This window comes from Rhinolophus sinicus, linkage group LG15, assembly GCF_036562045.2.
Source record: "Rhinolophus sinicus isolate RSC01 linkage group LG15, ASM3656204v1, whole genome shotgun sequence".
In the NCBI taxonomy this organism is placed as follows: Eukaryota; Metazoa; Chordata; class Mammalia; order Chiroptera; family Rhinolophidae; genus Rhinolophus; species Rhinolophus sinicus.
This window is the reverse complement of record NC_133764.1, coordinates 3,992,634-4,010,463: the sequence shown is the minus strand read 5'-3', so window position 1 is coordinate 4,010,463 and position 17,830 is coordinate 3,992,634. Positions and strand designations below refer to the sequence as shown.

At 40.9% G+C, this 17,830-nt stretch overlaps 1 protein-coding gene across 1 annotated transcript in view; it reads right to left on the bottom strand.

Annotated features, from left to right (window-relative positions):
- Positions 1–415: 415 nt before the first annotated feature.
- The window catches only part of FBXW10B (F-box and WD repeat domain containing 10B), a 39,913-nt gene continuing 22,498 nt past the window's right edge, over positions 416–17,830 (bottom strand). Inside the window, exons 9-14 of the mRNA XM_074320006.1 lie at positions 15,890–16,038; positions 14,795–14,937; positions 7,350–7,508; positions 5,423–5,694; positions 4,491–4,586; positions 416–2,210 (exon numbers count right to left, since the gene is read on the bottom strand). Of these exons, the coding sequence (XP_074176107.1) occupies positions 1,384–2,210; positions 4,491–4,586; positions 5,423–5,694; positions 7,350–7,508; positions 14,795–14,937; positions 15,890–16,038 (1,646 nt within the window). The 3' untranslated portion in view covers positions 416–1,383. The remainder of the gene's footprint in view (positions 2,211–4,490; positions 4,587–5,422; positions 5,695–7,349; positions 7,509–14,794; positions 14,938–15,889; positions 16,039–17,830) is intronic.

Here is a 17,830-nt window from a genome sequence, read left to right as displayed (position 1 = left end):
TCAGATCACACAGGTTAAGGGCTCAGTTCTACAAGACACACGCGCACGCGCGCGCACACACACACACACACACACTCAGGTGCGAGTCACAAGATCAGGTTATCACCTGTGCTTTTGATCAACTGGCTATAGATTGGAGATCCCAGCTACCCCCTCCTCGGGTTTAATTAATTTGCTAGAGCAGCTTACAGAACTGAGGGAAACACATTTACCAGTTTATTGAAGGCTATGATAAAGGATACAAATAAACAGGCAGATAAAGAGATACATTGGGCAAGGACTGGGAGGGTCCTGAGCACAGGAGTTTCTGTCCCCAGAGTTGGGGTGTATCACCCTCACAGTATGTGGATGTGTTCACCAACCTGGAAGCTCTTGGAACCCCCTTTTATGGGGATTTTTATGGAGCTTCCTCATATAGGCATGATCAATCATTAACTCCATTTCCAGCCACTTTCCTCTCTAACGAAGTGGGGAGTTGAGCTGAAAATTCCAAGCTTCTAATCATGGGGTGGTCCTTCTAGTGACCAGCCCCCACCCAGGAGCCACCCAGAGTCACCTCATTAGAACAAGGGATGCTCCTAGTGCTGTTATCACTCAGTAATTGACAAGGGTTTCAGGAGCTCTGTGCCAGGAACCAGGGGCAGAGGCCAATATATATTTCCTATTCTCTCACAGCAGCCAAGGCCATGCTGAGCCACTTTCCCCTTTGCACAGGCCTTGAGCTCTCCAATGGGCCATATCCCTCATGGTAAGCTGCACTCTTCTAAATGACCTGCCTGGACCCTAACACCGTCTACAGAAGGTTTAAGCAGAAACCTCACCACACTCAGTATAAGTGGTCCCTTTCATAGAAAGGGTAAAAATGTTTAATTCTCTTCCACAGGAATTAGTCCTGATAAGGAAATGAACTCATAGTGTTCTCAAATGCAATAGGTCAACCCCATTGAGGGCTTCTCCTTTTAGTTTCTTAACTGAACTCACTGAGCTTCATCAGGCTTCCAAGCAAAAATACCAATGCATTATTCTGATACAAAGCCATCAGTTCATTTGCTGTAAAAATAATATCACTAAATTGGTAGTGATGAGTGGTATTTAATTTCCAATAATCACTTCTCCATCTCCCACCACCCATCAATGAAGTTGGGCTTCCATAAGTCTCATTGAATGGTTTTCAGTGGAGATACAAATGCCAATCTCTCCCAGCCTCCCTCTGTTTTCTTACTTTGATAATATCAGTTCTTTGGCTTATAGGAAGATAATTAAGAATCCCTACATTAATTGCCAGGGAACAGTAAAAATAAATAAATAAAAATAAAAGGCCAAACACCAACATCCACTTGGTTTTCTGTTTATTGTAAGCCATTGTAATTTCCCAAGGCTGGTTCAGATAAATATGTTTGGACCAAGTTCAGGGGCTGCTGTTTTCCCTTGTTTCATGAAATTATCTATAGATAGGCCTTTGATCTTCCTGATCCATGCAGCTTTGCGGGCTTTTTCTGGATTGACCATTCCCAGGGACATTCTGGACTGATATTCTTTCATCTTGGCTTGGCCATACTCTTTCTCCTCTTTCACTGTCAACAACATGAACTCAGTGTTCAATCTAAAAGGATTGAGAGCTTTGAAGAAACGAGGCTGTTCTTTCTTGACAGACTGGGTTGTCACGCTCACTGGCGGAGCCAGCATGCGGTTCGGTTTAATGACGTGCATGCTGGTTAAGGGGCTGAAGTTACGCACTGTCCCATCAATTGAACTGGTTGGTGGGTCTTTACCCATGAAGTTGCCAGAGAACCTGGAGCGGATAATCATAGGCTGGGGTATGGTGGACTGGACCCGAGAACTTTGCAAAGAGTTCTTCAAGTTAGGCTGCAGTTTCTGGATTTCAAGGGGAATATTGATTTCTTTCACATCTATGGGAGGGTTGCTGACTCTCAACCGATCAACTGCACGTTGGACTGCTGCTTTTCCTCTGAAGCTCAGGACCTTCCTTGGGTGTGAAATTGAAGGTGCCCTGACATCAGTGACTTGGGTCTGGGGCCTATGGGGATAGGCAAACTCCCCTGAATTATGGGCTTGCTGCAAAGCATTAACGGTAAGGAGAAACCGGTCTGGAGACATAGGGATTTGCCAGGACTTTTTCTTTGAGTAGTAACTGGTCAAGTCTCCAAGATTTTCCAGTTGTCCTTGTTTTTGTACTTTTGCCATATCATCTGGTTTTTCAAAAAAGAAAGAACGAAATCAACAAATCAGTGTTGCATGAAAAACATTAAGTACTTACACATGAAAATGAAATCCACTCTATCTGTTATGCAAACTGAGGTCTTTGTTGCCCAATGGATATGCCATCATGTGGGCAAAAAGCATCTGTGATACCAGAAATTATGACATATTCAACACAAGTTTTTAACAAATATGCTAGTACTTGTGTGCAATGTGTATTAACCTATAAATATGCATATGTTGGAGGGAACATATGTAATCCCAGTGTTCCACACATTTTTGAAAACATACCTCATTTATGATTCACACACAATAGGCCTTATAAATTTATAGTAACATACCTCTATTTTTAAACAAAAATTGTATCTCAAAATTTGATCTCCACCTTATTAATCAAATTTGACTCGAGATGATCTTTGGACATTTCCCAAAATCAAAACTCTCTTCAAAAAGAAAATATGTCACCCCTGGGAAATGCAAAATATCGTAGCATGAGCAAAAGGTAGTTCTGAACAGAAGTTCCCAAAATATTCTGAACAGCAGTGGGTCCAAAAGTTGCTGACAAGCACCGGAGATTCATTCTGTCATATTACATTATGGTCAAGACCTCCAAGGTGCCTAAGACCTCGAGTTAACAAGGATGTCTTCATAGATGAGCAAATGTGTTACGTAAACATCGCTTTCATTTGGGCCTTTCCGTTTTTACAATACCTCACAGATGCACTGAAAGCATTATTCTCATTTTACAAAAGGAATAACTGAGTCATGAAAAGTAGAAATTATTTGTCTAGTCTGACCTAGCAAGTCAACATCTGTACCCCAAACTATACCAGTCTATAAAATGCAACCATGTGTTAAGCATACAATTTTCTCTGACCACATAGTTTTATCCCAAGATGTTTGTGTATGGACATACTAGGCTGGAATGAAACTTCAAATTTCTCTCCAACTTTTACTTTGTTAATTAAATAATATTTTATTAAAACATATAAAACTAAATGAAATGAAGATGTCAAAATCTTCCCCACTCTCAATCCCTGAATAAACCATTCTCCACGTGTGTGTGTACATGTGTGACAAAACACAGTGTTTTTCCTTTTATAAAAAAGAATTGTGATGGCTCATTGTTCATTAACTTGTCTTTTTTTTGTATCATAATATATTCTGGACCTCTTTCCAAGTCAATATATGTCGATCCTCATAATACAACTTTTAGCTGTTGTATAACATTGCATAGTATGGATTTTTCCTTATCTACTTAGTCACTGCCCACTGATAGACATTTAGTTTGTTAGTTATCATCCTTAAAGTAATGCAAATATCATTTCTACGTATCATACAAGCAAGTGAAAAACGATGGATAACACCCAGTGTTGGCATGAGTGCAGTGGGAGCTCTCATGCATTCTTGGTGGGATGATAAATTGATACATAATTTTTACAAGACGACCATGGCAATATCTTTCTATTTTTTAAATGCAGTTATCCTTTGGCTCCACAACGCCACCCATAGGACTTTACCCTACACGTATACCTACACAGGTACACAGATATACTGGTAGGTACATACAAGGATGCCCACTAAAAATTTACCCTCACCTTGAGGCTAGTCTCTGCAGGGAGTTTGATTCAAAGAAACACTATTATATTAGCCAAAACTATTTGAAAGACCTTTTAAATCTTTACCAAAGTCTCTCAAAAACAACAAAGGACATACCATTTGTGATGTCCAGTAACTCTTCTTAAAAGCCTCTTCCCCATCGTTCTCCCTTATCTCCTTATCTCACATACATAGCACCCACCCCCAAATCTATCTCCTCCCTCATGAAATCCCCTAAAATGCCCTCTGAAATCAATCATAACTGCCTCTTCTCTCTTCTGTTGTGTCCATTACTCAAATTGATGACAGAACAGTCCAAGAAGTGAGGAGGCTAAATAGCAGGGAAGGGAGGTAGGCTGTGAGCCCCAAATTGGAAACTTAGTTCTTACAAAGGTTCTCATTCTGTAGCCTCAAGTAAGTAAGGAGACAATTAAGGAAAACCAATCACTCTTAGGAAAAGCCAGGTATTTTATCCCTTCTGAATTCTCAAAAGATAAAGTTATTGACCTGCTGAAAAACTAGACTGAACAAAGAGAGAGAGAGAGAGAGAGAGAGAGAGAGAGAGGAGAAGAGACACATGTTGGATCTTGAGACTGATTCAGAATAAAGTATCACCATCTTATCTCCTACGAGGGATTTTGCCTCCAAACTCTTCTGCCCATCTTCCATACCATTTGCCTCTTTAGAAACAGGACTCGCTCTCTTCTTGCCATCTCTTCCGGGTGGTCTTGACTTTCCTTCACTTTGCGGTGCCTCTGTTGACACTGCTAAATTAAGATCGAGGAGGAAACCATAGTAATTATATAATTCAGTTAGGTCTGAATAATGAGGGCATTGCTGATCATTTGACTGGTTTTCACCCAAACCATCACCTTATTGTTTACTGTATGAAACCAGGTAGCCACCTAGAAGATTAGATCCCCTCCTTACTCTCCTCCTACCCACTTTTCCTACTGATTGTTAAGCTCTAAGCATTATCTAAAACTCGTGGTCCTCTTAGCTGACCATTCATAGTGTAATATGCTGGGAGGCGATCTATTGATCTGTGGGTCCAATTTCACATGCCAAACATAGGGCAGGTAAAAGAGAGGAGTCTGGCTACGCTAGCCTCCACATAATTTATTCTTTGTATGCCTTAAAAATGGCATGAGCCATGCCACTCCCCCACACACCTACATACATACATACACACATACACACACAGACGTATCTTTATAACTAATATTTTCCAGGTATGCATGTTATCAATTGGGGGTCTAAAGATAATACATCCTGCATAGAACATTTTTCTGCAGTATAATAATATCTCCTCTCTGTCCTAAGAAAATAATTATGTATTATATGTTTGATTCAGGGGCATGGCCGGAGGGTGTTAGTTACTTCTTTTTTGTTTTAGTGACAATTATTAAGGGATAATGTTAGCTGCTATACAAAGATTCTAATAAGTCTGAAAACTTAGGCCTTGAAAATCAGGAGGTTCCCTTGAGCTGTCTAACAAATTGGCTAATCAAAGAGAATGGCTCATACCTCCCTTAAAGGTAGGGATTTATATCATCATGAAACCATTGACGAAAATATCCCACACAGAAGTCAGCTCTCTTACCTGTCAGTAACCTGGCTGACTTCAGGAGAACACGGGACCTGTGAAGTTTAGTTAACAGGGACTTTGGGGCCACCATTTGTTTACTGGATATGGAGTCCCCCAGGCTGTAAACCTGAGTGCTAGACTTGGAGAGGACTTCTGTGAGGTTGTTTTCTTCCCTGTCCTCCTCTTTATCCTTATTCTTCTTTGGCTTGGGCCGTTCCAGGGAGTACTGCCAGTTTATATTCTCAAACTGGAACATGAGAATATTGCTCTCCGTGTTGATCAACATCCTGGAACCAAAACGATAAGATTGCCCAGTAAAGGAGCACGGAGGCTGCCACTGCTGAGCCTCCAAACATGCACTGCAACTACCGTCCTGTCCAAGCCTGAGGTCAAGGGAATTTCCCCAGGAGATTCCTGTAGGTGTGGTGTGGGTTCTTGGAGGGTCTAGAGTGACGACAGCATGACATGCAGCTGGGCTTATCAACTCTGTGGCTGTTTTTCTTAAAAACTACATGTGAACAGGGCACATATGTTCTGATTACATTGTTTCTCGAGTTGAAATATTTTTAAATGAACTGCTGTTCTTGGAGTGAGTGCCAAGTACCTAAGGATGCCCAAAGCAGAAGGCTTAGGTACTCGGCACACAGAGGTCTTGAAATTCACTTTTTTAAAGCACAGCATCCAAACGTCATGTTTCTATTGCTGTGATAGGGATGTGGAAAACTCTTTGATGGGGAGGGCTTCCCTCCCTCACTGACCCTCCAGTCCACTCTCCTTCACTCCATCACTCCAAGGTCTCTGTGCGTGCTCTACATTTCGACAGAACATTTGTACTTTATAAAGCAGGATGATTTCCATCTTCCTTAATTTCCACTTTTATGCCCTGGTAGGAAAGGAGTTTCAAACATGGGCCCCCCGAGAACTGTCCCCACACACCCATTGGTTTCTGTTGTTCACAGTATTCACAGAGTAAGCTGCTTTCCCCGCTCTGCCTAGGTCTCCTATAACCATAAACAAAAGACAGAAAGACTATGTGGAGGTTCATTTCTGCTCCAAAGGGCTACAATTTTAAGACCTTAACTGTTCGTGCAAATCTCTAAAAGAGTGACTTGTCTTGGTTAAAATTTAGGGAATCACTGCAATTAGACTTATTTGTACTCAATCCAAAGGAAATTTTCTCCCTTCAGATATCATGAATGAGAAAAAGTCAGAGGTGATTCTTTTTTTAACAACACTATTACCTTGCAACTGAAAAGTGTTTATTTAATGAGACTTATTACCAGCCCAACCTCTTTAAGATGGGAAATAGTATTAGCAAAGTTTTATTAAAGGGAAGGCAATATGGTTCAGGAGATTAACTGGTGCCTCAAGTGAACCTGTGGTAGAATTTAAAAGATATTTGGATATTTCCACATAATATCACCCTGAACGTAGCATATAACAAACGTAGTAAAATACACAATTAGCTTAATCATGGTTCTGGTTTCTAGAAACTCACCTGCTCAGTACGGCCCCCACTGGACACCGGACCCCCTGATACTGCCATCTCCCACCCTCCTGGAGGTCTCTGCCTCAGAAGTGAAGCATTAGAAACAGCTGGTGGAGCTCTTAGACAGCAGAATGCATGCTCAGGAAGCAAGCAGGGCCAGGTTTGCAGGTTTGCTGAACTGGGGTCCCTGCAGCAAAGCTATGTGCACTCACTGCATGATTTGCCCGGGCATTCAGAACAAATGAAGAGTAATGTGAACCCTGATTGCTAAGTTGGGTGCAAAGTCCGATTAGTCCCTCATAAGACTATTACTCTCCTCCAGCCAAAACTGGAAGGGAGCCCAGTTTTACCCACTCTCTCCTACTGCCAGCAAATCCAGGGCTGGTATGCCAGAGAAAAAAAGTCATCCAAACAGAAGTGCTCACAGCTCCCACCTTCACACCTACCACCCACCTGTTGCCCTGAATAAAGAAGGACAGCACAGGATCACCTCTGCCATTGATTTTCATCACCTTCAGACAGTTGCCATTTAGGAAATTGTAAATGCGGATCTTGCCATCAGCACAGGCACTGATGACTCGGAGGAAGAGAAGAGCCACGTGCAGCACCTCCCTGGAAGGGAACAGGGGAACAGGTGGTAACCATCTCTGGTAAACTGCCTAGGTTTTCTGTAGTTCCGGGTATTTCGTGCATTGTTGGGAGGCAGTGGTCATAACTGTCCCTGAAATGATGTTTGCCATCATTTTATAATTCTGGATGTAAACCACTAACCCTCAAGACATGGCTGCACTCTTCCCATTCTGCAGGTACTTTTCCTGCAATGTGGTCACAGTGCCACAAGGTGGCAAAATACAAAGGCTTATGCCACAGTTGGGGGGTTGGGTGGGCGGGGGTTCTACCAAATAATCATGCTTTTCTGTTACAGTTTGATTCCTAGCTACTGACTTCTACAAAAGTCATGCTGAGAATTATTTAACGTTTTGATTCCTTTTCAAATAGTATTATTAAAGAAAAAAAAAACATAACAAAAGGGAAAATGACTATCTTTATATGAAGCAAAAACCTGGCATTTGAACAGTTTCTTCTGGGTCTTAAATTGGTGGCTTTCATTCTTTCAGGACAAAATTGTTCCCAGGTACAAGATGTGTTGTTTCCCTTTTGTGATGACCAGCAAGAAAATAGAAAGGACCCAGGAGATAGACAGATGCCTTTAACAAAAACCTCCCTACAACAGCCGGGTCCAAGTGGGACTCCAGGTATGTGGAGTATTCAATTCTGAGAAGTGTAATTATCCCATTCCTGTTAATGATACTGAAAAGTTGAATTTGATCTCACCAATTCATTTGATCTTATACGCAAAGCAAGTCCACCAATCCCTGCCATCTCTACCCATCTAATTTCATCCATGGACTAGCTCATGTGCTACTTTCTCCATAAAACCATCTCTTGTCTCGGTCTACCCACCCATACACACACACATACACAAATTTTAGGCATACTGACAGTCTGTTGGGCACAACCCAGGTCTTATTCATCTGTGCATGCCCAGCACAGGGCCTAGCCCATAGCAGGCCCTCAATAAATATTTGTTGGAAAAGTGAGTGTTGGCTTGTGTTTCAAAGTATGATCACTGCTACAGTGTGTTAAAAGAATGACACCCATCCCCATCCCATACCATTTGGCCTTAGCTTTGGTCAGATCCAAGGGCCAGATTAAGATTTTTCAAGGATCCAACCACTAGCAAAAAAGAAATAACAAAGTCCTTGAAAGGCGGGAGCATACTTAGCATATTCAAAGAACAGCGAAGAGGCCAATGGGGCTCGAATCCCTCTTCATGTGGTAGATGATAGATAGATAGATGATTGATTGATTGATTGATTGATTGATAGATGATTGATAGACAGACAGATAGATAGATCTGTATAATACAGTATACATTAAGTATAAGAAAGTCCAACGAAGTTCTAGTTCTTTTCTAAGATGTAAATACAACAATTTTCTTGGTATCCTAAGTGCATCATAGTCCATCTATAGGGGAATCCAACACTAGGAAACATGCCTTGTGATGAAAGGGTTTGCCTCTATCTTTATCTCTTTTGATCTTGCTGAGCTGGGTCTGCACTTTTTTTAGGTTCATTCCTCTGACATCTTGTAGTTCAGCCTATATCATTATAGCCCAGTGGCAAAAAGCATAGGCTGTGAGATCAGAACCTGGGATAAAAACCTGATTCTACCACTTATTGGCTATGTAACCTTGAGAAAGTAACTTAACCTCTCAGTCTTCAGTTTTCTTTTCTATGAAAAAGGGATAGTGATTTCTGCCTCAGGGAATTGCTGTCCTGATTAAATTAATGAAGATATTTCAAAAACAGCCCAGTACCTGACTTAGTAGTGGTTATTATGATCCTAGCAGAGACTAGTTTCCTTTCAGGTTTTATCTCTGCCCTAAAAATGTCATTTGTCTTCTTCTTTGTTCCTTCTTTATTAAAAGACACTGCAGAGAGTGATGCCATTGAAAATGGTAGAAACAGGAACTCCAAAATTCTGCCCTTCCATAAAAGCAATGAAAAAAATGGCAAAAAAAACTGTCAACTTTTTAGGAACTCTGGAAAATAATCAAAGGCTTGCAGCAACCCAGGAAGCACTTAGACAAGAAAAATGGCTTAGTCTCACCAAGAAGCCTAGTCCCTTTCTTAACTCCCAGCCCAGTGCTGGCCGTGAAAATAACAGCCTGAATTCCTGGTACTGGAGAAAACAGAACAGACCTCATTCACAATGAATTATTTGACCTGTCTGGTGGTTTCCTGGGAGAGTGACTCAGAAAAACTTGTATTTATTTCACCTTACTAGAAACTCACCAAGAGCTAAAGCTGTTACCTAGGTAGGATTTGTTGAAAACATTTATAGGCAAATATTTTCATCACTGCTGCCTAAGGCAATAGATATCTGTTGAAGCAAACAATACACTAACCAAAAATCTTTGAAGAAAAGTCTGGGGAATAAAATGTCCACAGGACTTTTAAAAGCTCATACATATTCCTGGAACTCTGTATGGCCACATACATGGCTGTGCATCTGCTTGGGAAAAACTGAAATACCCCTAAGCTCTCACTCTTGGCTAACCTTGATGTTCTGCACAAACAGGAAGTAATAGCTAAGGCAGAGTTGTAACCTGCCTGGCTGAGTGTTGAAGGCTTCCCTCGATAGGCATACATAATCCCTTGACAAAGAATGGGAGATATTCCCAGGTATTCAAGTAAATCATTTTCCAGTCACTAGTGTACCACCAAGGTAATAAAACAGGGACTTCAGTAGCCAAACAACACAAAGAATGCAGACACACCAAACAAACAAACACTAAAAACTACAATAAGCAACAACAAAAACAAACTCTGGGGATGAGAGAGATTTGATTTCCAGAGTGGTCATATTAAAATATTCAAATTGGAAGAAGAGGGAATACTTCCTAACTTGTTTTACAAGGCCAACATTACCCCGATACCAAAACCAGGCAAGGAAAACACACAAAAAAGGAAATTACAGGACAATATCTCTGATGAACATACATGCAAAAGTCCTAAACAAAACACTGGCAAATTGAATACAACAATACATTAAAAGAACAATACATCATAATCAAGTGGGAATGCAAGGATGGTTTAATATCTGTAAAGCAATCAAGGTGATACACCACATTAACAAAATAAAAGATAAAAATCATATCATCAAATCAATAGAGGGGAAAAAAGCATTTGATAAGATGCAACACCCATTTATAATAAAAACTCTCAACAAAGTAGGTATAGAAGGAACATATCTCAACATAATGAAGGCTATGTATAACAAACCCACACCTAGTATCATGCTTAGTGATAAAAAGCTGAAACCTTTTCTTCTAATATCAGGAACAAGACAAAGATGCCCACTCTCACCACTGTTATTCAACACAGTATGGGAAGTTCTAGCCAGAGCAATCAGGCACGCAAAAGAAATCAAAGGCTTTCAAATTGGAAATAAAAAAGTAAAACTACCACTCTTTGCAAATGACATGGTTCTATATATAGAAAAACATAAAGACTCCACACAAAAAAAAACTCTTAGAAACAATAAGTAAACATAGGAAAGTTTCAGGATACAAAATCAATATACAAGAATCTGTTGCATTCCTATATAATAACAATGAAATATCAGAAAGAGAAATGAAGAAAACAATCCCATTTACATCCCAGCAAAAAGAATAAAACACCTGGAAATAAACTTAACAAAAGAAGTGAAGGACATGTATGCTGAAAACTATGAGACATTGTTGAAAGAACTGAAGAAGACATAAAGAAATGGAAAGATAGTCCATGTTTGTAAATTAGAAGAATTAACATTGTTAAAATGATCACATTACTTAAAGCAGTATATAGACTTAATGCAAGCTCTATCAAAATCCCAGCATTTCTCACAGAAATAGAACAAAAAAATCCTCAAATTTGTGTGGAACCACAAAAGACCCCCAAATAGTGAAAGCAATCCTTAGGGGGGAAAAAGGAACAAAGCCAGAAGTATCACAATCCCTGACTTCAAAGTATACTACAGAGCTATAATAATCAAAACAGTATGGTATTGTCAGAAAAACAGACACATAGACCACTGGAAAAGAACTGAGAGGCCAGAGATAAACCTATACATATATGAGCAACTAATTTTCAACAAAGAAGCCAAAACATACAATGAAGAAAGGGAAGCCTTTTCAATAAATGGTGTTGGGAAAACCACATGCAAAAGAATGAAACTAGCCTGCTATCTGGCACCATACACAAAAATTAACTCAAAATTGATTACAGACTTAAATATAAGACCTGAAACAATAAGAATCATAGAAGAAAACATACGCACTAAACTTATGAACCTTGGTCTCAGAGGGGACTTTGAAAACTTGACCCCAAAGGCAAGGGCAGTCAGGGCAAAAATAAAAGCTTCTGCACAGCTGAAGAAACCATCAACAAGACAGACAACCAACCAAATGGAAGAAGATATTTGTAAATGATACCTCCAATAAGGGGCTAATATCAAAAATTTATAAAGAACTCATATAACTCAACGAGAAAAAATAAACAATCCAATTTTTAAAATGGGCAGAGAACCTGACTGGACACTTTTCCACAGAAGACATATAGATGGCCAAAAGGTACATGAAAAAATGCTCAACATCACTAGGTGTAAGGGAAATGCATATCAAAATCACAATGAGATATCACCTCACACTCATTAGAATGGCTACTATCAATAAGACAAGAAATAACAAGTATTGGAGAGGATGTGGAGCAAAGGGATCCCTTGTGCACTGCTGGGAGGAATGTAAATTGGTGCAGCCACTATGGAAAACAGTATGAAGATTTCTCAAAAATTTAGAAATGGAGCTACCATATGACCCAGTAATCCCTCTTCTGGGTATCTACCCCCAAAATCTGAAAACACTATTTCATAAAGATATATGTACCCATATGTTCACTGCAGCATTATTTACAATAGCCAAGGCATGGAAACAACCCAGTTGTCCTTCAACAGATGATTGCATAAAGAAGATGTGGTATATATATGAAATGAAATACTACTCACCCATTAAAACGATGAAATATTGTGATTTGCAACAACAAATGATTGGATCTTAAGAGTATTGTGCTAAGTGAAATAAGTCAGGCAGAAAAGGACAAGAACCACATAATTTCACTCATATGTGGGAATATATAACAAAAACCTGGAGCTGAACTGCACCCTTCACAACTAAGATTGAAAGGACAACAACTTGACTTGGAAAAAGTCCTGGAAGTACACACTGTTCGCCAATAAAGTCCTGTTCCCCTTCCTCAATAATAAAAATCTTAAAAAGAAAAAGCAACAAGTGAATAAACAAACAACCAAACAAAAAAAAACCTCATAGATACAGACAAGAGAATGGTGGTTACCAGAGGGGAAAGGGGGAGGGGGAGGATGAAGAGGGTAAAGGGGATCAAATACAAGGTGATGGAAGGAGACCATCACCTTCGGGTGGTGAGCACATAATATATGTTGTATTATAAATTTGTGTATATGATTTTTATATAATGTTATTAAACCAACGTTACCCCAATAAATTTAATAATAAAAAATGAAATATTCAAATTCCAGTTTTCAACAAAACATTATAAAGCATAAAAAGATACTAGAGAGTATGGCCCATATGCAGGGAAAAAGTAATCAATAGAGACTGTCCCCAAGGAAGCCCAGTGGTTGAGCTTTCTAGATAAAGACTTGAAATCATCTATTTTGATATGTACAAATCGCTAATGGAAAGTATTACCAAATAGAGAATATCAATAAAGTTAGAAATTATAAAAGGATCCAAATTGAAATTCTGGAGTTGAACAATGAAAATTTACCAGAGGGGCTTAACAGCAAATTCAAGGAGGCAGATGAACAAAGTACTTGAAGAGAGATCAATTGAGATTATCCAGTCTAAAGAACAGAAAGGAAAAAGAATAAAGAAAAATGGATAGAACTTCAGAAACCTGTGTGACATCATCAAACATCAACATATGCATAATAGGAATCCAAGAATGAGAGGAGAAAAGAGGGCAGAAAGGAAATTTGAATAAAAGTTTGGATAATACATATGACATGCGATGGGACTTACTGATAGTCGCTTAAGGGTTGGATAAATCACTGAACACAGGCCCTACCCAGCACCCACTCATCCATAATGCAGTCATATGCCACAGACAGACCATATACAGAGGATGCCAAAAATGTGTATACACATCTAAGAAAGGAAAAAAACTGTACTAAAATTGTAATACTCAATATATACCAATAACAAAAGATGAGTACAAGTCATGTGTATACATTTTTTGGTACCCCGATTTGGAGATTATATATATGTATATGTATTTTATAATTATTATATATATATTACATATTATATATTATATATAAAATATATAATATATTTCCTTATACCCTCATAAGAACCTCTTGAACAGGCACACTGGCTTTGTGGGAGTGCCCCTTTCACCTCCCACAAAGCCAGTGTGCCTGTTCAAGAGGTTCTTATGAGGGTATAAGGAAATCTAGGGCCATATTTTACTAAATAACTATCCCCTGATAGATCCCCTGGAAGATCCATTAACTCTTTTAATCAATTTCCCTCCCTGGAACTGTTTGTACTGCACTCAGAGTAAGAAGAATTATTCATGTAGTACAGAGTGGCAGAGAGCAGCCTGTAAAACCTGTGGCCATAGTAAAACCATTAACTGACCAAAATACCCTTTCCAAATAACCCAGAGGTGACCTCAGACTGCTTCTCAAATGGCTCCAAGCAGCCACCACCACTAAATTGGGATTGGAATTGTAAAATGAAATCCATTTGCTATCCTGGAATAGAATCTAGCCCACAGGCTTTAAGTAAGCACCTTCTTTAACCCCTTAGTTATTTTTAAACCTTTGTCTCTTGGATCATTTTAAGCTTCTGTGAACACAGGATTCCCTGTGGTAAAGACCAATTCCAAGAATTTTAATTTTAGTGGATTTGGCATTAGTTGGGATAGTTCCGCGAACATTCATAGGTTTGGTAGGTAACAGATATATCACATGTATCATAAGTATAACATTTCAAACACTTCTCAAAATTCACATCTATTATTGTTATTTCTTAATAAAAACAAGTGAGGGTGGGAGAGGGACTAGCCAAACAGAGGGTGGTGGGGTGAAATGGGTAACAGGTAGAGGAGGGAAACAGAAAAGGGTGAGGAGCAATGGGAACAAAAGGTCAGTAGACAGCAGAAGGAAATGATCTGCCCCAAATCGAAGTCTAGGCTGGGACGCATAAAGAAGAGAGCACTCCATTCATCAGATAAGGCTTTCCTGCCACGTACTTTGGATGCTTGAAGGCCATGAGGCATCGCTCATACTTTCCCACCATGCTCCAGGCCATGACCAGGCCGTCAGTACTTCCCGAGAGGAGATGCCACCGGTCAAAGCACAGACACTTCACAGCTCCCTCGTGGCCACTGAGAGTCTGCAAGGAAAGATGCCTCTGATTTCAACCCATCTTCATCTCAGACTGTGACTCCTTCAAGGGCCAAAGCTGGAGGCTTCTTTAGATGAATTCCAGCGCCACACTCCACCAATCCATGATTACTACTCACTTGGTACTTAACTAAGGTGACTGCACTAAGAAGGCCTGTGGAGTCCAGGCCTCCGTCTCTCCAGAGCTCTCTTCCCAATGAAGGAAGAATGCGATCAGGGAGAGGACTTGCTCCCGGTGGTTCTGTGGCTGAGGCAAGCCCCATCTTCCTGGAGTACCAGAGAGGGGCAGAATTCAGCATTCTCTGCTGCCAGAAAGTAAAGGGTCAAGTGTACCGTTCCCAGCTCCTTACCAGGATCCAGTGGGCACCTGGGGCATCCCCGTGCCTACAAAATTGGTTAGATTAAGTGACAGGATTGGTAGGGAGAAAATCCACCAGCAAGGCCAACAGCTTCTCACTATGATCTTGTGCTCCTGGCATAAATGCTATCTCACCATTACCCACTAGGGCCAAGTGGTTTCAAATCGAACAAGAACATTTTGTGTGTGGGAACATTTGATCACTTTCAAGACAGTCCATGTTCTCATCAGAGAGTAAGGAGAAAAACCATTGTGACTTTGTTCAGCCCCTTACCCCATGCCAGAATTGGAGTAGAATATTCTAGAAAAGAAAAAGGTGCTTTATCTCTACAATGTTGAAACATCCTGAGCCCATATATATCATGCCGCATCAGAGTACAGTCTTCCACTACCACCTCCATGACAACATGAGTCACATGGGCCCTGACCCTCCACCAACTCAGAATGACCACCTTATGGGGGAGCAGGGGGGCTTCCCCTTCTGCTCTGGGGTGGTCTGGGGGACTACATGGGGGGAAATCATCAGTCTCCTCCAATCCATCACCACCAGTGCCCCATTCCCTCCACTGCCCACCTCCCTTACCTTTACAAGCTGAGCCATGACAATGTGCCACACTTTGACTATCCCTCGCTCACAGCTGCTCACAATGTAGGTGTCATTGATCCTGGTGGCCAAGATGGGGTCTTTGTGTTTAAAGGTCTTCAGGCACTTCCCTGTCTCTACATCCCATGCTGGAAGGCAGAGGTAGAGAGAGAGGTTGGGATGAGGAGGAGGAGGGGGATGAAGTCAGGTTACAGTGGGGTTCCACACCTTGTCACAGAAGCTACAACTAGCAGAGCTCATCATGTCAGACCCCAGTAGGCCTTCGCCTGGCCCAGCAGCCCTGCAGGCTCACCAACAGCTCCAGGTACCTGCCGCACAGAGCTCCCTGACCATGGCCTTTGGGAGAGTCAGCAATGCCTAGACCTTGGCTCTGACCCCAGAACTTAGCCTGGGGGTCCAAGTGCTGCACAGCTCATCTCCAAAAACACTCCTCTTCAAGCATGAAACATGTTTGCTATGGAGTAGATTTCAGGAAAATCACGGCATGTTTCACGGCGTTGTTCTTCCCAGATGCTATTCTCCTGACTTACACCTTCTATCCCCAAAAGAAAACTGTCTATCTTCATATGCACTTTTAAATATTTCTGAATCTGACTTGGATTTTTACCAATTGAGAGCTTATCACAGCTGGGAGCAGGTTTAGGGCTGCTTCTACATAGATGGTTCTAGAGCAACTGCCTGGTGTACTGTAAGTTGGGTGGATAGAGTAAATGGGTAGTTGGGAGAATGGAGCTCAAAGGCGAAAACTGAAAATGGGCACCACAAATTCAAGGATGAGAACATTAAAGTCAGCTTCTTCAGCCCCCAAATTACCTCCCAGGCAACAGAACATATAACCTAAAACAGAATAGCTGCAGCTCATACTTATATCGCACTAACAATAAGCCAGGCAATATTCAAAGTGCTTGACATGTATTAATTCATCTTCACAAGACAAGTGCTATTAATATTCCACAGTATACAGATGCGGAAACTGAGGCATAGAAAGGTCAGTAACCTGCTCAAGATTGCACAGGTGGTAAAAAGATTCAGTTGGAATTTAACCCAGGGACTCAGGATCCAGAGGCCATTCTGTTAACCATGCACGCTAGATTAACCCTATCTAAGTATGCTCCCCCCCACACACATCTGTACATATATACTGGCCCTCTCATCAAATTAGCAATGTGAAAATTGAAAGATGAATTAAAAGATTCATTGGCAAGTTACACTGGTTTAAAGAATTTAAAGTGGGGAGTTACCTTTCAGGTCTCCAATTGTCTCTTTTTCCCTCTATTTTGGTAACCCAGGTAGGTGGGAAGAGCCCAGGGGAAGCAGGCAGGCTGGTGGCCAGGGCCAGGATTAGGATAAGAGCGGTCTTTTGATATATTTTTCATCATGTATTTCATGCATCACTTTTGACTCCCCTTGCCCTAGTTCCAGCCCTGCCTGTGGCCCCAGAGGACTCTCAAGGTTGGAGGCCTTGTCTGCTCTTCTATCTTCAGACCCTCATCCTTTCATCCTTTCTGCTCTACTCCTCAAAGCAATCATGGCACCGAGACTTTCGTTCAGGTTGAGGAGGGTAAAGAGGTAGGGAGTATTTTAAGCAGGTCTGAGTGTTTCCGTATGTAACACCACTCTCTTCTCCATTTTCTACACCTTTTTCCTCCACCTACCCCTAACAAGCTCTGGCTTCCTGGGTCCCTTACTTCTCTTCTCTTTTCACTCTTTCCTCCAGATTTGCAAGGGAAATTTCATCCATACCTGGGGCTTCCACCTTTCATTATAATTGATAACCACCAAATCGACATACTTGGAGCTCCAGACCGGTATAGCCACTGCCTGTATCTTCCTCTTTCAATCCTCACCTGGATATCTTTGAGAATCCCGTACTTCAATGTATTAGCTTTCTATTACTTCTGTGACAAATTTCCACAAGCT